The sequence below is a fragment of the Trachurus japonicus genome, chromosome 12 (assembly GCF_045865225.1).
Source record: "Trachurus japonicus isolate A0001 chromosome 12, Traja_1.0".
In the NCBI taxonomy this organism is placed as follows: domain Eukaryota; kingdom Metazoa; phylum Chordata; class Actinopteri; order Carangiformes; family Carangidae; genus Trachurus; species Trachurus japonicus.
In genome coordinates this window covers 23828218-23850409 of record NC_140918.1, presented here as the reverse complement: position 1 = coordinate 23850409, position 22192 = coordinate 23828218, and the positions used below count along the sequence as shown (strand labels likewise).

The 22192-nt window shown below is 42.7% G+C and overlaps 1 protein-coding gene across 1 annotated transcript; it reads right to left on the bottom strand.

Moving 5' to 3' along the window:
* Nucleotides 1-8200: 8200 nt before the first annotated feature.
* Nucleotides 8201-21928, bottom strand: bnip3lb (BCL2 interacting protein 3 like b). The gene is made up of 7 exons (XM_085793888.1): nucleotides 21686-21928; nucleotides 21523-21601; nucleotides 16566-16797; nucleotides 14365-14443; nucleotides 14041-14144; nucleotides 12108-12257; nucleotides 8201-10284 (listed from the first exon to the last, which is right to left on the bottom strand). The coding sequence occupies exons 2-7, from the start codon at nucleotides 21578-21580 to the stop codon at nucleotides 10236-10238; spliced, it is 672 nt and encodes a 223-aa protein (XP_085650014.1). The 5' UTR covers nucleotides 21581-21601; nucleotides 21686-21928; the 3' UTR covers nucleotides 8201-10235.
* Between the last annotated feature and the right edge of the window lie 264 nt (nucleotides 21929-22192).

Below are 22192 nucleotides of genomic sequence, written 5' to 3'. Positions count from 1 at the left end.
AGCACCACGGAGAGTTCCACAAAGTCACACCCAGTCCAACAATGAAGGGCGCTGTCCCTTCAGCACCACACCCTCTGCTCACACACTACGTACATACTGCACATTCATGTTCCATACTTAGTTTGGTTTGAACTATTCAGTGCCAGCTGCCTGGCATGAATAACACTTCATATCACTAAGGAGGTGAGATGGTTTGGGAACAACACGGGTTTCTATTATCTTATTTGCAGTGGCATTTTTATAGCCTACAGAAATATGTTTAGTTTATTATCCATCCATGTGGGCCTTTGTTTTAGTTTAGTTTTTAGTATCTCTACTACTTTTATATGAGCTGTCATTGTAAAAATCTTTTTTTGTTGTTGTTTCCAATTTCTACTAAAATGTTTTGTCTTTATGTAAAGCACATTGAGTTGTCACTTGGTATGAAATGTGCTATATAAATAAAGCTGCCTTGCCTTGCCTTGTAAATCATTAAAGTCACTGGAAACTTGGCTTCTACATATTGACCATCTTGATAATAATAGATCAAAGTTTTTAAAAATACATGTTTAGTAATTATTTATTGAAGAGTTAGACATTGAAGAGCTCAGCTAATTCTAGTCAGGAGCAGTGGGGTTTGATCAGCTTTGACTACATGACATCACACTTTGCCAATGAAGCCCCGCCCACTTCAAAACAGCAATGAGAGCATTATAAAGTGTTCTAACTTGGGCAGAAAGGTATTCTTCATTGTCAGAGCAAAATGGTCGAAGAGAAACATTGATAGAGAAAAAAATCAGTTTTGTGGTTCGGATTTCTCAGTTTCTTCTGTTCACTTGAGAGTTGATGGACTGAATTTACTGCAGATACACTGCAGAACTCCTCCTGAAGGTGAGCAGCTGAACAAAGCAAACTATCCTAGTGGAGAATATAAAACATCGAGATTTTTAATAACCTGGCAATAACTTGTTCTTATGAATGGCATGATTATAAGGCACTACAAATGATATATTAAAGCCATTTGTTACAACTTACAAAGACATTATGATTTTAACAATGCTACTATTTTATTTTAATGACTGTATATAAACTTAAAATGAACACAATAAGTGGACATGTGCGGTATCACACCATTATTGATTGCAAAACTGAAATGTCTTAGCAGCCATGTAAGACAAGTTAAGATTCAAAACATGAAGATGCACGATAAAGCAGAAAAGTTGTTTTTTGGGGGGGAATTTGACCAACCTGGGAATAAGGGACACAAGATATTTATTTTCACCATTCCTACAAGATTTTCATGTATTTTGTAAATTTTGGGGGGAAAATACAAATCACTAGGGCCTATTTATATCGCCACCCATATAGTTATCAGTATAGTAGTTCAAGTCCTTACAATCCAGTGGTACTATAATCCTCAATACACCCACTTTAATCCTGATATTGATTGTCCCTTCTGCAAAATCCTGCACTGTAAAAGTCTGTTTACACCAGTGTGTTTAGACTTTGCAAACTCAACACTTTTTATTGTCTGTTCCCACAGGATTGAATGCATTTGATGCGTTTTACTCTGATGTTGCAGAATAATGCCCCTACAGTACTGTACATTGATCTGCAGCAGCCACAATCCCACAGATTTATACTGTTCTAAATAATGGATGTAAGTCAAGGGGTTATTACAGCTTTTTTTTCTTGATGTGCATGTCTGTCTTCAACTGCAAATCCAACCTTAAAGCTTTCATAAAGCTTGTCAGTCTTACTTCCTCTGAAACACCACTTGAACATTTGTTTATAACGACCTTCAAGTCGTCAACACTTACACGCTGTAAGCACATCATCAGTGCTCTGCATATAAATCAGAAAACAAGGTAGGCCAATATCTCAACATGCATGAATGTGGTACTGGAATCTTATTCCTTTTAAATATTTCTTTACTTTTAAATATCCTATCCAAAGTCATGTGGTGTTATAATAACATGTTACCATGAACTGATTGATTTAAATCTATGACAACAGGAAAATCTGCCCTGTTAACATTTAATTTCATGAACTATTACTCAGAGTTCAGAAATTAGACTGTCAACTTAGGCAATTGACATCTACATTAATTATGCCTTGTAATGGACATTCTTTCATTCACAATTGAGCTTTGCACAGGATGGACGCCTGTGAGGTATAAATAAATCAGTGCTGCATGGTGATCAATAAGAACAGGGAGCAACAGCATGCTCTAACACACATAGTTAACTCCTGACTCATGATATAACAGACAAAAGCTCTAGCACAAGTGGCCATGGAAAACATTTAAACACTGACGCCATGTCAACCCAGTTTCCATAACAACGTGGTGGGCAGCAAATGGCTTTGCCGCTACTATTTCCTCTCCCAGAGGACTGTGAGGGCCGCTGCATGTGTGTTTGCATGTGTGGGAGGGTGGTCAAGTCTGCAGGAGAGGGCCGACAAAGTCTACCGTCTGAATGTCAGGGGTGGACCCTGAATGGTGAGAATGTGGAAGGTACAACCACACCCAAAGGCCCACACAGTCCACTGGCAGCCCCCGGCCCCACTTCTTGCTGAATTGTCTTTTCACAAAACAAAACAAACATCCCCCACTGAGGGCAGAGACAGGGGGGGGGGAGTGTTAGATAATTAGAAGGGAAAGTTGGCTGCATGCCCAATAAACAGTTGGAAGAGACATAGGGGGGAGTGGTCTGGTCTCTGGACAGGAAGGGCACGGTCCTGGCATCCAGGAACAGATGTAGGACAAGTAGTCAGATCAGCAGTCTGTGTGGATTCTCTAATCGGCTGCTCCTCCTCCTCAAAACATCGGCTACAGGAGCTGTTTGTTGGATTAGATTATTAGCTCTGTGAGATTCAGATTACGCAGTGGTGAGAGAGGCCAGTTTAAAGGAGACATATTCTGCCCCCTTTCCACAAATTAAAATTGTTCCCAGGTGTCTTAAAGACATGTCTGTGACATGCTTTGGTCAAAATCCCCCAAGGATCAAACATCACAGCTCTTTTCATCCTCTCAAAACAGCCCTGTTCAGAACGGCTGGTTTCAGTGTCTGTCCCTTTAAATGCAAATGAACCACTGCTTGCCCCTACTGGTACCAGGTAGGGGTGGTATTATGCAAATTCGAATCCTAGTTACATCACTGGAAGACAACTGAGGGAACAGCTCGTAAAACCACATGGATTTCAACCTAGTGAGTCTGCACATTACAGATTTTTTTGTCAATTCACACATTTTGGGGGCCGGAAGGCAAGACAAACACCCAGATAGGCTATATGTTAAAGAGCCTTCAAACAGTGATATTTCCATAATATATCCCCTTTAATAGTATATAATCGTGTATCACCAATTTGGTGGATTCTACAGGAAAAGAGATCCAAACATGTTAGAGAGTGAAATCAGTCAGCAGACATCATGAAACTAATGCTCAAGTTTCAAAAGAAACCAAAACCAAGAAAAGTGAAAGTTTGTTTCCTCATATTTCTCCCCAACCACAGACAGATGGACCTGCTTAGGGCCCTGGGGCAAACTTGAGACGTGGCCCCCCACTGAACTGTCTGAACTTGCTGTTTTAACGGCCATGTCTGCATTCCAAAGTGGGTTTCCAACCTCAATAAGACTATACTGGCTAGATTAAAGTTTACAACCATCCGCCCATCATGATGTTATTTGTTATTACTCTTATGAATACTGAATATTTATGGGTCAGCATTTTGAACTCTCTGAAATCCGTCCACAGTAGCTCCCCAGTAGGTGTCTCCTCGACCACGTTACCATGATGACACATACACTCCCATACAAACACACACTCACAGAGAATGGTTCAAGCAATACTAGTCTCGGCTGCTAAAGTCACAACAGACCAGCTGACACACAGAGTTTCTCACAGTTGAGGATCCACAGGGTTGTGGATGGAGTGTGTGTTTGTGTGTGTGGCCTTTGTAGCGTAGCTGTCAAAGACCATGAAGACCAAACCAAAGTCAGACAGTCTAGCCTCAGGAGGAGTTGGCTTTGCGTCACCAGCTGTGCCTGCTCTTACTGTTGCTCATGTTGCCCAGAAACCATAGTGACAACACAAAAACAAGAGGTTTTGATGCTTTTTTTTTTTTTTTTTTTTTTACGATTACACAATTAGCTTTTCAATTGAGCTGAAACCCAATAAAAAGAGTTCATCCTCAGGCTTCTTTCTTTCATCATCGGCATGCACCAAGACAGTGTTTGTGCAGCAGCCTCCTAGTGATGAACTGGGCCACAGAGACAGAGAGGTTGAGACTTTGGGCCCCTGGTTGTCGACTGAGGCCATGGTGCACAGTAAGTCATCCAGACCTGTCTCTGAAAGTCAAATACATGCAGTAGATATTGTGCATGTTGGTCCAGTGTTGAGTTAGTACAGTCCTGAATGTTTATATTGAAACTGCTGCAAGATTTAGGACATTCCCATCAGATGGAGCTGGATTAGTTCAGCTAATGTTAGCATGCTGATGGTGAATATTTTAAACACACCTGCTGAATCTTAGCAGTTAGCATTTAGCTAAGTAGGCCTACTGTAACTAAGCGTCCTACTGTGCATATTTAATTAAACAACAAATGGATGACAGACATCCAGCAGCAACCGTTTCTTTATTCACCTGAGTCAGACACAGCCGCAACAAAACCAGCGGAAAGGCCCGCCAACCTGAACCCTACGGCAACTCAGAGGGACACATCCTCCTATACAAAAATACATTGTAATGTTATAGTAGGCTACCTCTATGTTACATGGAAACAGCCCAGCTGCTAATTTCAGTCTGCAGACAATCAGGCTGTATTTCACCGGATGGCTTAAAAACATAATCACAAATATCAACACAGGTCAGTGTAGATATTATATTCTTAACAACCACGCACCACTGATAACAAGAGGCTGTCTGCACACAACTACACAATCATGTTTATGTCTGTAGCTCCCACAGTCTGAGACCTAGACCTGTACTCTCAAACTTGTGCAACCCACTAAATATGGACATTAAATCTGAGATAGTGATTTGACTCAGAGTTGTGACGGGTGATAAGAGGATTTCAGTCTAAGTCAGTGGAGGAAGTGGGCAGGAGGGCAGACAAACAGACCCTTCCTTCTCATGTGAACAGACATGTCAGATACACCAGAAGCTGCTTTCTCTAGTATTTCATGGCTGTTACTGTGTCTAGAATTTGCACAGTTCACTATAGTTATTAAAGCTATTTTATCAGCTGTTATTTGATTTAATAATAATAAAAAAGCATGAACACAGCTGATATGAAACACATAATAGCTGTCTTAATTTGCAGACACGGCAGCTACAGAAGGGAATCTGCCACAGTAAATCATTACTGTCATTCCACTCCTGACAGACCGTCAGCGCAGAGGGAGCTGCTGCAGTCTAGTGTGGTGCTGCCCAATCCTGAGGAGGTGAGGAAGAATGTCTCTCCTCACCAGAGGGATGGAGATGGGAGCTGGCCACCACCCTGTAACCCATGGAAACGCCATCAGCTGCAGTGGGAGGAGCTACACTCGCTCACTGTGTCTGGATTGGTCAGGAACAGGTGTTCTGAGGTTCCATGTAGGGAAGACGGAGGCGGACTGGAGGAGGCATTGTTTGGGGAGGGGAGGGCTGTACCTCCAGATTAGTCTTTGTTTACCTGATTAAAACGATAAACAGTGACATATTTCATCCTTGATTCATCATACACTGATTTTTCTGTTCTTTTTTTTTTCCAATTTGAATAGTATGAACTTTTGACCTTCATATCTTTTAGATTAGATCAGACATCAGCGTGCCATTATAGTGTACTGATGAGAACATTGTTCGGCTTTCATTTGGTTTTATTCCAAAACACTTTTGAAGGAATAATCTAATCTAACCTGCTCAGAGTTAGATTAGATATTTCCATATCTGGCTATTGAATATGCAGCCAGTATAATGTTATCTTACCTTAGCATAAACACTGGTATAAAATTCCACAATACTATACCTATAGCCAGGCTCACACCACCTGAAGTCACCTCTACAGAAATGAAAATATAAAAACAACTAATTGTGGTATTTGGTTGAAAAATAATTTAGAGTCTTGGTCAGGATTTGATTTTGCCCATTTCAGTCTTTGTGCTTTTTCTGCTACGACAAACAATCTCAGTTTGGCTTGTTTTTTATGAGGGATGTTTACCAGTAACAGTATGTTTACTGTGTGTAATCCTAGGTTAAACACATTTTAATTCTTTGCACATGCTTCACTTTGATCATTCAGCTTTGGGGTCTGGCAAATAAAATCAAAATAATGTAATTTTTTCAGGGAGAGTTATAACCCTGGTGAGAGTAGGGTGACAGAGGGGCAAAGTCAGTGGCTTGAATATCCATCATCTGGGACGATCAGTGGTCGACAGCAAGCCTGACATCACTGAATCATCTCTGATCTATGTGACTCTAATGCGTGAGAATGATTGAAGCAGAATGTGAAAAAGACGGCTTCCCAAAGGGCTTAAATTATAATGGATGACACTGGGATTATAGCAACAATAGAGAAGCCTGTTGCAGAAAACATACAGTATCTTACAAAAACACAGTTCACAGCAGGTGTATCTGCGACGGCAGCCCTTGCCATCAGTGCAGGTGCGTCTTGGGTGTTATGTTGTCGAATTCATTTCTGATGGAGGTGCTGTTTCACGATTGAAAAAAATAAAAATGGATGAATTGAATGACGATTTGAAAGAGAACAGGAGTAGTCAGCACTGCAGAGTATCCACCACTGGAGTGCAGTGCTTCCCCAGAACAGAAACATGGAGGCTGTGTGTTTTCTTCAGGGGCTTCACTGAGCTGCTTCAAATGGCCCAAATCAGTGTTGACATGGTGTCTTCCTGCTCTGGTTTGAGGCGGCTCAGGCATCCAGGTCACACAGGGTCAAATGTCTGACGTATGAGGGCTCAGCAAAGAACCACTCAGTGCTTCTGGAAATGATATATTCGTATAAACAGGAAGAGCTTTAAACAAACATTTGTTAGTGCGGGGCAAATGAGGACAAATAATAATCTCAACCGCAGCCTCTTCTTCTCACCTCTGCTGCTTTGTTCAAACTCATCCCAGTCCGTCTTCATATTGTAACTGTAAAACACACAACTCTCCTTGGAATTTCCAGTGAGTTTAGGAAACATCTTGTGACTTCCCGTGAAGCCCAGTGCGTCAGACCTCAGCTGCGTGCGCTAACTGAGCAGGCATGCACAGAGCTTCTGCTGCGGTGGACTTGAGCCTGGTCCAATACAACTGGGCCGTGGGCTGTGCCAGCTGCTGAGGGCCACAGGGTGTGGAGGAGAGAGAGAGAGAGAGAGAGAGGACGGAAAAACACTCAAAAACAATGATGGCACATTGCAAACGACAACATGATGCAACAAATCTTTTTTAAGACTTTTACCTTTAGTTCTTCCTCGGCAGATGGCCCTTCAGATATTATGAATTGTGTAAATGTGTATGTGTAAAACTTTTCATTGTCCTGTTGACGTCTAAGGATTAAATCCATTTGGAAGCTGATAAAAGTTTTCTGTAACAACTGAAATTGAATGTTTCCTGTGGGAGGTTCATTGTAATTTATTCAGAGGTTTCCAAATTAAAAAAAGGCACACTCACACTGACTTCATTCAGGTAATGTTTAATGACAAAATGTTTATCAATTTCTCCAATGTAGTGGGAAAAAAATTAAAGCAAATGCATCATTACAATAGCTACTGTTAGACCATTGCAATCTCGGGGGCTGGGGGGGGGGGGTTCTCTTTCCACACTTTCCATTTCCTATTCACATCAGGCCCTGCCATCGACAATAGGGTTCTCTTTTTCACACTATTTCAACATGATCTGCGTCTCGACTCCCGCTCTGTGCGTTCACAATCTTCCTCCGACATCGAGAAAAAACAAAAACAACCAGGAAAAGAACAATCCACTAGTTTCAAAATGCTGCACATACAAACACAGGCAAAAACATGGCTTCCACACAAAATAACAGTGCAGTATCTCCGTGGCTGAAACGGAGCACGGTCGACACCCTAACGTGATCACTGATGGTCGATAATGAGCTCGTTTTAACAGGTTAAAGGAGAAGATGGCACAACCTGAGTCAACCTGCAGGGTCTCTAAGTATTAACCAGAATGCATCAGGAATTTACTGTGAGAGAAAGTACAGTGATTGCAGTTTTTAGCTCTGATGAAGCCCTCAGAAAAGACTTTCTTCTTTTTTGAGTTTCAGTGTTGAAATAATGTTGCAGGTTCAATGGAGAGGCAACATCACCTTCATAACTAGAACTAGAGTCTTTTTTGCAGCTCAAAATTTGTACGATGTAAGATATTCCTTTCACAGGAAGCTGGTGGAATTCAAAACAAATCCTCTGCAAACTAGATCTGTAGGAATTAGTTCTGCATGGAATAGGGCTGCTGCAAAAAAAAGAACTAGGGATCTGGTGTTGGATGATAAAATGAACCAGGTCTGGCTACAGAAGGTCCACTTGCATGTAAATTGACCACAGTCCAACCTCAGAGATACTGCAGCGAAGCTAATGTCTGATATCAAGCCTTTCACATCATGCTGTGTGAGTACAGGACCTCACTGGACATGCTAGCCAAGAACCTCCCTTCAGTTACAAGTTGCTGCAAGTCAGAGGCGTCACTCAAGGAAGACAAACACATGTAGAAACAAAGATCACTTGGTACCTTCAGCCTGTCCAGATGAAGACCCACCCTGCTGTCAGTTCCCTTCATCAGCGGAGTGATGAAGCATTTCTACCGGTTTGGTTCTGAATTTTTTGGCAAACATGATGGAGTGTTCATGATGCAGGGCTGGCTACTACTGGACAAGAATATCGCCTTCTCCTAATAGCTTGAAAGTAAAACACCTTGTATAAATCTTGAAAGTTGAATATTTAACTTATAGCTCCTTATAAGTCTCTTCATTTTGAAAATAAAAAGCAATCAAGCATCATTAAAACAAATATTCGTACCTTTATCGCTCATCTTTTCAAGCTTTTTCGTGTCATATCCTTTCTGATTTCATAAAAGCCACACTAAAAAAAAACAAAAAAACAGAATCAGCGCAGTCCAATGTAATATCCAGCCCAGTCTGGAGTAAATGTAAGCAGGAACCGACCAGTCAAGACCAAAACAGCTCTACGATATGTTGCAGACAGACCGGGAGGCTCACTGGAAGGACGACACAGACACAGACAGTTTGGACAGACGTTTCTGGACCGTACAGCGCTGTTGACCCGACCACAAAAATACTGTTAGTGTACACACACACACACACACACGGAGAGGGACACGCTACCTGCCTGCAAGACACACATCTACAACCCTGGTTTCCAGTTATTGTCACTTTGCAAAAATATTCACTCAGCTGCAGAATTTCATTGATTTTCACTCCCAGTTTCCATCACAGAAAAGGTGAAAGTGTCTCATCTCTCCATCTCTCTATCTCTCTCCTCTGGCTGACAGAGCCGGAGACTCCTTCAGTGCAATTCATGAGCGCTTGTGGTTTGGGATGGCCACTATGGTAACTCCTTCCATTACAACTTCTCAGTATACCACCATTGTTGTGAAATAAATCTTTTTTAAAAAAAGGCAATACTACCTAAAGAAGATGGCTACTTTCAAAAAGAAAAAAAAGGCATGATCACATTTTCAGTTTGCGTAGCTGACTCTGAATTTGGTCGAACCCTTTTGGAGGGGTGGGGGTGGGTGGGGGTCGAGTGTTGGGCTACTTGTGTAGGTGGCACAATCTGTGGTCAGTTCTAAAACCGGACAGTCCTCCCTTTTGTCAGAAGGGCGATGGGACAGCGTGTGTAGTACAAGAGTTTGGTTTGATGCTGCGACCCTCCCTGAAAACCCACCCATTATAAACATCTGAACACAGTCACTAAGGAAAGGGAAACATGACCTTATTCATTCTTTGAAAAGCTTATACAAATGAGTGAAGGATATAGGGAGGGAGGGAGAAGGAGGGCGGAGGTTATCCACAGACAGCCAGAGAACAGCCAATCAAGAAGAAAAAAAAAGGGGGGGGGCAGATGCATTTCTCCTGAGAACATGTCATATCTCAGGGACGAAGGGGGAGAGGGGGGGGTGGGGAGGAGCAGGGGCAGGCGGGGACAGAGGGAGGAGAGACGGGCGTTCGTTCCTCTCACGTCAGCAACGCTTTCTCCAACAAGTCGTGGCCACTTCTCAGGCACTTTACTTCAGGCTCAGCTTCAGAAGGAGCTGGCGGGTGGCGTGGTCAACCTCTTTCCGATATACACTCTGAAAAAGAAGGCGCACAGACACAGAGCAGTTACAAATCACTGTCGTGCATTGCAGCAAGGGAATTTCACTGTTAAAACTCTACTACTATAGTGAAAAACGCTGTGATTTATCAATGAGGCATGCAAGGCATTTCCTTGTCTACAGAGAAGGAAAAAGGAAAAAAAGCTAAACCTCTTGCCAATACCCTGATTGCAGATTATAAATCATCATCTGACGCTCCATTCTTCATTCTGCCTTCACTTCTCAATGGATTCCTGACAAATAGCTGAATGTCAAACTGGGGGACATTTTCCACCGTATTAATTTTGACATGTCATAAACAGATGCCGGTAAATTAAAACTTGGTGGTAAAAGGGCACTTCCGCTACGTTACTCTTATGCAAATATTAGCTCCACAACAGCTCATTATCCAGTTGGCGGCCTTTGAAACCACTGCAGAGGAAGAGGGCGCGGCGAGATGATGTAATCGAAGAATCGCCAGTCAAACCTCTCACAAACCCAGCTCGCCGACATGAACGCAGCCTTCATTACTGCTGCTGGGTACAACTGTGATATTCCAGTTTTAACAGGTCAAAATATTCACTAAGGGCTATGAGTCTGCTGCAGGACAGGAATCAATGATGTGACAATAAAGACCCAATATATTAAATCTGCAATTAGATAGATTCAGTTTTTGGCCATAAACACATTATGTGAGTGGTGTGAGGCATGGCAACAGATGCTGCTGAGCTGCTGCAGAGAATCAGGCTGGTGATCGCACTGGGTGTGTCTCTGCTGTGATGTGTCACCTGCCAGTTACTGGCATGTGGGATTCATTCATTTCTAAGTCATTTTTGACAGGAAAACACCAGTCACTGTCTCCACATGCAGCTGCTACAGTGGTTACAATTATGTCTAATTTTTATGTGACACATTCAGATTCAGCCTAGACAGACAGCTATAAGAGAAGCCGCTTTTATGTAATGTTGCATCAACTGGTCTTTTCTCTGTCTATTTTTGCTGGGAGGTGTATGCTGCTCGTGTGAAGAGTGTGCAACAGGTGGCAACGCGATGTGGCCACTATGTGAGACTCCTACAGCCAGTGTGTCCGCTCTAACCCGATAAAATGAAAATCATCACGTTCTGCAGCCGCCACACACACGCCACTCATCCAGTGTGTTCACCGCCTTCAGTAGGATTAGATATAACTGCCAAAACTTATAATATCAGAATCCCTTCACAGAAACCAAAATAACTAAAACCAAGTGCAATACACCCAGGAAACAATAAGAAAGGGGAACAATTTCTATGCTATTTGCAAATTTTGTCTTTTTTCATAAACATAATAAATGTTGTTGCAATTCTGTAAATACACAATAGCGACTCATTATGTCACCATGAAAACCTGTGAGTGGTCGATGTGGCCAATGAGGACGTGATCTTGACAGGTTTGCTAATGACACTGCACATTACATCATGTCCAAGAAAAGAGCTCCGTCTCAGATATCAGTGCTGTGACATTATGGGACTGAGGAGCCAGGATTAATGTAAAATGTGTTATTACAAACATAGAGTGCTCTGGGGAGTGTCGGAGCTCACTATGAGACAGCAGGTGTGCAGCCTTTCAGTCGGCAGCTGCTCAGTTTGTCAGGGACACAACTGGTGTTTCTGCAGCTCTGCAGCTCCCCCTGCTGGAGCTTAGCAGCAAATAGTGAACATAAAAAACACATTTACACAATGGGCCAAATGGATCAAACAAAGTGGAAGTCAGTTCATTAAGCAACTTTACTGTCAGTTGTGCTGTTCAGTCTGGTCTGTGGTGTCTGGTGTCTGCTTCTTACCCCAGCCCCAGAGCGAGGATGTGTGATAGCAGCAGCGAGGGGATGAAGACTTTGAGGAACTCGGCAGAGAAGATGCCTCCTTTCTTCATGGCCCCGGTCTTCCTCATGCTGAGCGTTACTGAGCGCCGAGGGTGACGGAAATGAAACTCCCTGCACAAATCACAGTCACTTTAAGTATACAGCAGCTGGCTGACAATCTGACAATCGAGGTAAACACATCCCCCCCAGATCTCACTGTTGAGTCATTTCTCAAGTAAAGATGACAAAGTCTCCTTGGTGAAAAGCTTCAGAAGTCACAATCTGCCTCATTTCTAGGTTTTCTATAAAAACACATTGAGAATTATTTGCTTTTTCAGATGATCTACCAACAAAATCAATTTGATAGCAACTCTGGCAATTACAATGGACAAATAATTAACTGATTAATCAATGGTGGAAGATAAATTCATGAACCCTACAGTTGTTTTCAAAGCTTCCACTGGAATTATTTATTAATTCTTTCATGGGGAGGAAAAAGTATTGAATTTGGCTTTCCAGACAGATACTAGGAGAACGTTTCTCTCTTTTCCTTAGTTTTAATTGAGGTCATAATTCAGCAGCTGTGGGAGCAGCTTCGTCTTTGAGCTGTTGGTTATAGTGTGGTGTCTGAGCTGTTGGTTATAGAGGGTATGCACATGACGTCACGGTACTCGGAAGTCGCTGTGGAACGTCCACTGAGTGGCAAAAAGACGAGTGGCAGAGCCGCCAAAGTTTAAAAACGAGCAAGTAACGAAGCGATTTTCTCCGAGCCCACACAAGTCTGACATGTCTAGCTTTGCCAGCATGTAAAGTAGCATGACCTAACAGAGCTGCTAGAAATCTAGAGGATACGTCTCACTTTGACCGAGTTACATTCAACAACCTGTTCTCAGTGACGGAAAGTAAATTCACTGGAGCGGTCATTTTTTTCGATGGATCAGCTGTGTTTACAGTTTCAGGTGTCGTAGTTCTGATGTTTAGACAGATAAATTAGTCTCTAACACATCCTACAGTTTGACTGGTCAGAGTTTTTCAGAATAAAAGCAGCTCGTGTTTTAGTGTCGGGAGTCAGTGTCAGGACGACAGTAACAGCTGTAATCTCGTCCCTCTGCACAGTAACAGCAGCCTGTCAGTCACTCTGCAGGTGCCGCGGTCACACTGTGTGTTACACGAAGTATCAGTGGAGCAGACGGTTGTGTTGAGCTGGTTGTCGATTCCTTTTGACATCAATTTGTTTTCATATTGATATTTTATCCAGTTTATGAGTCCATCGCTATCCGCCAGCACGTTGAGGAACGCTTGTTTTGCCACTCAGTCCGATCGAACGGGGCGTTGCCGACGGCAACGTGACGTAAACGCATACCCTCTAAGTGTGGTGTCTGCTGCTTGGGGAAGTGTGAGGGAGAGGAACCTGCTCTTATTCCAGGCTGCAGGCAATATTCATCTGAGCCTTTCACAGGGCTGCTGTTTGCAATGTTGTTGCAAACTGACACCCAAACACACATATCTGAGCCCATGTTATTGCTGCTGACTTGACGGAGCTGCAGGTTTTATATAATGGACCACCCAAAACTATGACATACTGTCACAGGATAACACTTGTCTTCAAGCCTCTGGCCAAATATGGTCCCATTAGTTTATAGCAACAATTTCATTTTTCGATCTTCCCCAAAATAAAAAGGTCTATAAGATCTACAGGTCTACACGATGGTGACTAACAAAACTGACAAATTTCTGGGATATACGTTCTCTTACATTAACCTCATAGTTAAATTCTGCCAGTTGGGTTTATGCTTGTGCATTAGATCTACTTTATTACCATAATGACTAACCAGTTTCACAGGACAAACAAGCAGCTGTGTGTGTTCAGTTGCCATGGAAACATTATGCTGATGTTTACAGAGTTGAAACTTACTTGGGGGGAATGTTTTCCGGTCGACTAGACCAGTCAGCAACCCAATCTGCGTCCTTCATTAGGATGTCCATGTCCCTCTCCTTGTCCAAGGTGTCCTCTTCTGACTGTAGACGCACACAGACACACACAGACACAATAGCAACATTGAATATTTTTACAACCTTTTTTTTTTACAGTTTATTTGTGCCCCATCGCGATAGAAGCTGAAGGCAAGCAGCATCCGTCATTCACATGTACGCACAAACACACCGCTTCAGGGCCAGTAGTTGCAGTTGCTATGGCAACAGACGGATGGGAGAACCTGAGAGGCGCGCAAGCTCTTACTTGGCTGTCTCTTCTGCCGGTCACGTCCACGTCGAAGATGATCTGTCCGTCATCCTGGGGACTGTGGGGCCGCGGGGGGCTGCAGGTGAAGGCCAACACAACAGTGACTCAGAGCTTCCCTTGTGACAAACCTCAGGTGGGAGTTTATAGGTTTCATAATATCATGGAAAACATTTGTTGTTCACACATTGTTCAGCTCAAAAGTTTTACAACCAATGCAAATCAGAGCACAAAAAATAGGTGGGTAGCCATAGCAACAGTGCTTTGTCTAGAGGCTCTGCTGGCGGTTAAGCTGTGGAGACGACTAACCATAATAATACATACCCAAGATGCCAGGATGTAGAAAACACTCTAACCGACCCGACAGATAAAAATGTGTTGTCTTCTCATCAAAGATGTTTCCAAAACCACGTTAGTGGATTTGATTTGTCTCGTGTTCATTTTATAATGTTACATAATAAACTGGAATTCACAACAGAAGAACACTGACTGGTCTATTACGCCAATACTGTGGAAGAGTCCACCTATCGAGATTAGACAACAAATATTGTTTGATGTGTTTGTGATTTTTCAAAATTATAGTTTATATTTATTTTCATATAGCTTTGCTTCATTACCTGCTGTTGTGTACGTATATCTGTTTTTCATTTGTCTGCATAAGTGCCATACAAATATGTATTTATTTATTATTATATCATATTTTATTCATATTTTTTGTATTAAAAAAAACAATGACCATTAAATTAATAAATACATTTTTCACTGTCTTGCATAATCAAAAGTTGGATTTTTACTAGTTCCACATAGAAAAGTAGGTGAAGTCCAGCTGCTCATGTGCTCTGACCTCTCTGATAAGATGTGTACTGAGGTGTGTGTCTCAGGGGGATAAGTAAAGAAAACATTTTCCTAATTACCTCTGTGCCATATGACACTTGGATTGTTAAAGTGCTCATAGTGCCATGCTTATGTGTGAGTTTCTGCTTATTTTACAACAGTTTGTTGATGCAGGGATCTTGGTTGAAATGCTTGAAAACATCCTCAGGTGACTCACTGACAGCTGACTTCCCAGCTCCCTGATAAACTCTGCTTTATCGCAGCCCAGCTGATTACACGCAAACATGTGATGTGGCTGCCACATGAAGAGTCAGGATTTTTTCTAATGCTGTGACGGAAGACGTCATTTTATTTTCAGAAGACAACTCAACTTTATCAGGTCGAGGGGAAGCTGACTCATGTTTAGAGTGTAATTACGACAGGGGAGCAGCTCTGGGTCTGTGAGGTTGTTTTGTTTTCCACTTGAAAACTGGGGATTTTAAAAAGGTTTCACTTTAACATTAAACACTACCTACAAAACAGCTTCTCCAGTGAGCTTTTATTGGCTTACTAGTAGCTGAACGGCCACCTGGGCATCCAGTCTGGGTCTGGGAGCATACAAGTATATCTCAAGAAAGCTAATTTTCTCTATTTCTATTTGATTGGTCATCTTTGGCTTTTGAAGTTGTGGTTCCTGTCTGTAGAAAACACTTTGTGGTTCAATTGGTCATAAAAAGTTAAGAGAGCAAATGAAAGATGAAGCTAATATTAACAGACAAAGTGCTGGAAACTGTAGCTCCTAAGATTAAGACTGAAACCTGAAATGTTGACCAAAATTTGACTTTATGCCCAGGTGTAATTTCAGGCACGGCCCACACAGTCTTAACAACACAGACCTCATCATCATTATACTGACAATAAGACATTATCATGTAGAAAATACAAGTGATCACATGTTAGTCTTTTCATCGGTTTCATCACTTCTCTATTACAGCCTCCATGGAGACGGAGGGCCAGGGTGTCATTTTGAAACTTGTTAACAAATGGAGGTGGTTGCAGGGTTATAATTAAGTGATTTTGTTTTGGCTTAGCAGTGATGTGTCTCCTGAAACAGACGGCTCCAAAGTAAGTCAAAGTCAAGCAGACTTAACCACACGGTCTAATCTTCCGCCGCTATAAACACAGGCACGTACGAATCCAAGAACCCGTGACTTTCTTTGATGTTTTCTATTGCGGTGGAAAATCCCGTGCCTTCATCTGTACTTACTAAATTACATAAGTGGCATTGAATTTATTTTCCGTTAACTTTAAAAGGAGGTCAGGTTCAGATATGTAACAGTATCCTTGGAGGAATTGGGCACTCGGTTTCTGAGTTGATGATTTTTTACCTGTCACATGAGGAGTTGCTGCGACTCGACTCGTGCTGGGCGTCCAACAGGATCTTCTCCATGTCTCCATTGTGGATCGAAGATGAGGACGGCACGTGCTCCAGTCCCCCTACCATGGCCTCCTCCTCCTCCACCTGAGGCAGAGGCAGCAGGCCAGAGGCCGGGCCGCCTGTGGAGGACGACTGGGCCGAGCCGGCTGCACCTCTGTTCATCTCCAACTCCACCCAGGACCCTGTGACGAGAGACAGACAAACACACACAAGCTTCATTTAGTCACTTCAGTTACAGAACCAAATGGTATCATGGCTGATGATTGTTTTCTGGTTTGGAAAATGTTATTATTATGTAATAATTTAATTAACGTCATTAAAAAAGTGGTGTTTTCAGATCTTTATGCTAAACAGCTAAGAGTATGTTGCGCCATTAAAATTAGATCTTGTTTTTCAAGATGTTCTCCATTTAAACATGTCGAGATACAAGTGTCAATTTTGCCTGATAAGACGGAGCCAGTGGAAAGTTATGTCAATAAACCAATAAGCCAGTATCCTGTTCAGAGCAATAAACCAATCTCCTGTTCATTATCCGATATGCCCCAAGGAGCAGGCTTCTTGCTTGCACCAGCATTTCAAATTATTAGCATGAAAAATTGGAAGTGTCATTGAACTGCGTGTTATTTTGGTGCGTATTACCACGCATATTATTGCCTGGGAAACACACCGCTCACCTCTTCTAAAGGTCTGATACAATCACTGTTGTTTACACCCTGACAAATAATTTCACTTTGAGCCATCACTAACATCACATTTAGACTTAGTAGGAAAAGCACAGTTGGGAGTAATAATACCTGCAACTGAAGACATATCTACCCATCCATGATCATATCAATTACACCTGTGCTGCTTTGCATGTTAAGATAGCAGCTCTGAATAGAGCCCTACTGTCTTGTTGTTTTTGTGAAAAGACTTTTTCCCCCCACAACATACAAACTATCACTGAAATCAGCCCCAACTGTGCATTTTTAAATCCAGGTAAAAAAAAAAATTATTATTATTATTATTATTTTTATGTGCTTATGGCTGAGCTCTTCTAAGGAACTTTAAAACTTAATCTTGGATTTGCACTGTAAATCCTCCTGTACTTTCTTTTATTATTTTATCTTGCTTTTAAATTGTATGTTTAATATTTCCAATTTTTATGATTTGGGTTTTATTTTAATTTCTAAAAATTGTATGTTTTGATCTTTTTTCCCCCCTTTCCAGTTTTTACTGTTAGGCCTAAATGTTTTGTTTTTATGTAAAGCACATCGAGTTGCCCCTTGGTACCAAATGAGCTATATAAGTAAAGCTGCCTTGCCACAGCAGGCACTTGACGAGCACAGGTGTAACAGATGAGATTAATGAGGGCTCTTTTCAATTGTTAGTGTCCTAGCGAGCTAGTATACACAATACACAGGCCTGGGAACTGGCACACCTAAATGGATTTACAGCCATCATCAATACCGAGTGTGTCTGTGCTTTTCCTGCAGTGACATGTCAGAAATATCTATCGCTCGTCTTTTGACTAGTATGGGGTTGTCACAGAAGCCAGAGCGCTCCCACAGAGGAAGCACAAGGGCCTCTGAAAAATAGGGGGCATGAGAAAGAAAGGGGCGACGTGACGTCAAAATGATTTCCTGATCATACTGGGAGGGAACAACGAGACGGACAGCCTGAGACCGTCAGTCAAACGAGTTCAAGACTAAAGCCCCCGTTTACCGCTGTGTGATGAAAGGGCAGTAAAAATGCCTGCCTGTGTGTGTGCGCCGTGGCTGCTTGCTTGTAGACCTTGACTGTGATATATGATGCCCTCCCTGTTTGTACGTGCGCTGGCATACACTGGCAGCTGAGGAGCCACGGCGTGCTGGAGCTGGGTGACAAACACAAAGGAGGGGCTGGGCAGCCGGGGCAACAATTTGGAGAAGAGGATAAAAAAAAAGAAAGAAGCTCTACAATGTCTGTCCTTGTGCAACTTTAAAAACACTTTCTCCTTCTGTCTTCACCACACACACACAAAAAAAAGAGGAAGGCCTCCCGAGCAGATCAGATGACTCCCATAACAGTTAGTAAACACCATGTTCATAGAGCTTTCAGGGGACTGTATTTCACAGGCATGAGGCCAGCTATACCCACTACCCAAGCGCAGCCCCCCCCTCCAAACAGGCCTCGACTCAGCACTCGCACTCATCCCGTGGATTACATGGCGGACTGCGAGCCAAGCTGCTGTTGACAGCCCATTGTCTCCGCTCCGTGAACTAAAACCACGTTGCCATGGAGCCGACGCTTCCGAACATTCTGGCCGCAGAGCGGTTATCAGCTGCTGGGTGGTTTAGAGGAGGCAGACATGATGTGACCTCTTTGATCCACTGATGCTGAGGCTCAGACGGGGGGGGGGGGGGCTCAGGCTGCCTCTTGCCTGAAGATCCAGGTATTAGATTAAAATGTTTATGACACTGGGGTTGGAGCTCGGGGAAACGCCAAGAATAACACACAGTCTCAGATAACGCACAGCTGACCTCTCCATCTGATAAGTGCAAGGTCTTATTGTACCCAAAGCTGTGTCTCAGCATTTAACATTACAGTTTATAATGTTCTGCTGCTCCAGTGTGTCTATGAAACCTGCTAAGAATTTAATAGTTTATAGTCTCGCTCGCCAGACCCTCCTCCAAAGAAGAAGGAGAAATGATTCTGGCTCAGTTAGATTTAATATCAACCACTAAGTTTATAAGCCAAATGCAAAAATGTGTTCATCAAAAATTATGTGGCACTAAGGGATAATGGGACCACTGACAAATAAATTACAGTGGCCAATACTTGTGCAGTGTTTACAAGCCCTCTCCAGATACAGTATTAATACAATATTGTCACTGCGAACATTGGGAGGTGCTGGGAACATTCTCCGGGGGTGGGGGGCATTAAGGTGTTCTTCAGGGGCATTTGTCAAAGCGAGTTAAACCAAATATTCACAATAAGACAAGCTAGAATTTGCAACTATTTGCAAAAGAATGTGGTCTGCAATAGTAAAACCAGCCAGTTAACCCCAATGCTTTCTAGACAACAATAAGAGTTTGATTTACATAACAATTCTTTACTGGAGTGTTTCTGGCAGCTTTTTGTGGCACAGCTCCATGCTGCCTTCGGGGTTGTGGGACACAGAGTATCATCCATGAAATTTCACCAACATGGCATTTACAATATAAACTTGTTGGTTTTCCCTCTGGAGAAAATTACATGTTTCTTCCTCTTAAAATCATTTCTATGTCCCTGGATGGAATACATTGTGCCACGCCGTTAGCCTATTTACAATTTTCAAGACATGAACACTGAAACCTATACATTACGCATTGCATGAGGCATGTCTAATAATGTTCGTGTTTATTTGTGTATTTTTCTTATCTCTCTTTTGGCAAATGGGCAAAATGTAAGTAAAATGACATAGAACAAGAAAAAAATATTTACCAGTCTCGTATCTAATGCTATGGATTCACACCTTCTCCAAACAATGCACATCTTCCAGTGTGGTTATTGTGTAACAAAGAAGTGTTTCAAAATCATGTAAGCCCTGTTTTTCTCTCTGAGAAACTTTTGAGTATGATATTACAGCTGTCCATTTAACCCATGACGTGTTTTTCAATATAAGAATAATAGTCAAAATTAAGATACAATAATTATGATAAATACTGTGCGTTACATAAATAATGATAATTTTAATAAGACTGAGAACCAGTGGGTTGGACTGTACTAAATCACACTATTGGACAACCACAGAAAACAGCACTTGTTACTTTCCATCTCATACAGTAGCTACAAGGAGTGGGGTATGCAGCATGATACAACTGACATTTATAATCCAGAATAGAAGATCATTCACTGACGACCAGACCAGCCAAATGCTGACAATTTACTTGCTATATTTTAAGAGATAACTATCACTGCTTGCTGCCCAGTCCTGTTCAAATACTCTTCAGTAAAAGTGGCTGGAAAGTTGGATTCCTGTCCACGTTGTGGCTTTCAATCTAGAAGTCTCCATGTTCCTTCACTGTCTTGTGTTGTAACACTTTCCCCACCCTCTGCACGTCCAAAACGTCTGTCTCCTTGTCACTGTGGCCATAAATAGCATGCCAAGTCACAGCCCCCCATAGTGTGGTAAAAGTTTAACCACAGCAGCTTTCTGTGGCCCCTGAGTCAGTGTAATAAACATGCTTTTGTTTACGTCTCTATGGCCGGCGAAAGCCGAGGTCTTGACCTGTGTGCATCATAGCCCATCCATAACTGAGTGTACGTGTGATATATTTCCACTGCATGACATTGTGCTGTGAAGGCACTGTGTAAATTAGGCTACTGTTCGCCAAATGCTAATTTAACTATTATTAGATTATGAAACAACCCATAATTACTCTGAAAGAGATTATTTTAACATTGCACGAACGTTATTCTACTTTTATATGGACTGAAATTTGAAATAATGTACATAAAAGGTTAAAGGCGGCCATGAAGTTCACGTACGCTGGTCGGTTATTGAAAGGATTTCACTAACTGTACAAGTATGTATTTTTCTGTCCCCATTTTTGTTAGTTCTGACGACTTCTTCCATCTCAGCTTGTTGACGACCCTTAAACCCGCCTCCAGCCATTCGCGTGAACCGCTGATTGGCTCACTTGCCTGTCAGTCAACCGAGTCGAAACGCCATTGGTGCGCCCACTGTCAATAAACACACGGAACATAGCGTTCTCACTCCTCCCCCTTGAATGTGGCTTTTAAGCGAGAAAAAACACATTAACGAGCAAATTAAAACAACTTTAATTATTAAACCCCCTCAATGAATACATTCTTACAGCGGCGTCCCCCGACACACCACCCCAGAGAGAAGACACACTGACACTCTGGTCCAGTCAAGCAAATCTGAAGAAACGTTAGCTTACCGTTTAGCCCGGAGTCCCCGTTGTTGTCTGTTGAAGTGCTGTTAGCAGCGTTGGACATCGTCGTTCCTGGTGAGCAGGGCTGGTTGCATAAAAGGCTCAAGTCAGTGCAAAAACGCGCACTACTTTGTCTGCACACATTCAGACGTGCGCTAGTACCACTGACCCGCGTCACCTGCTGCCCCCGTTAACAACAGCGAGCGGCTACGAGCCAAGCTAGAGCCCGGCTGCCGTTTGTTTTCGTCCGTTAGCTGGTTCTGAAGGCAGCAGCCGCCGCGAGCCGCTCAGACCTTCCCGGGGCTGGCTGATGACGTCAGACCGTCCGGTTGATAACAAAAGAGCGAGAGGGAGTCGAGTTACATAACGAGCTGGAAAAACAAAACAAACCCACCCGCACAGCGCACCACATAGCCTATGTGTCAGTAGCACCGACTATTAACCTACAGTGGAAACTCGAAAAAAATGACGGTATGAGTGGATGTGCTACAGCTCAATCCGCCCAGGCCGGAGGAGGCGTGCGTGCACACACGTACTGTACATGGGAACACGCCAGTGCAGACATGAGGCAGATGTGTGCCAGTGGCCAAGCCCAGTTTTCAGCAAACAAGACACCACATCAGCTGATTTCAATTAACCCTCAGTGCTTCATCAAGGACCAGACAGCGGGTCGCTC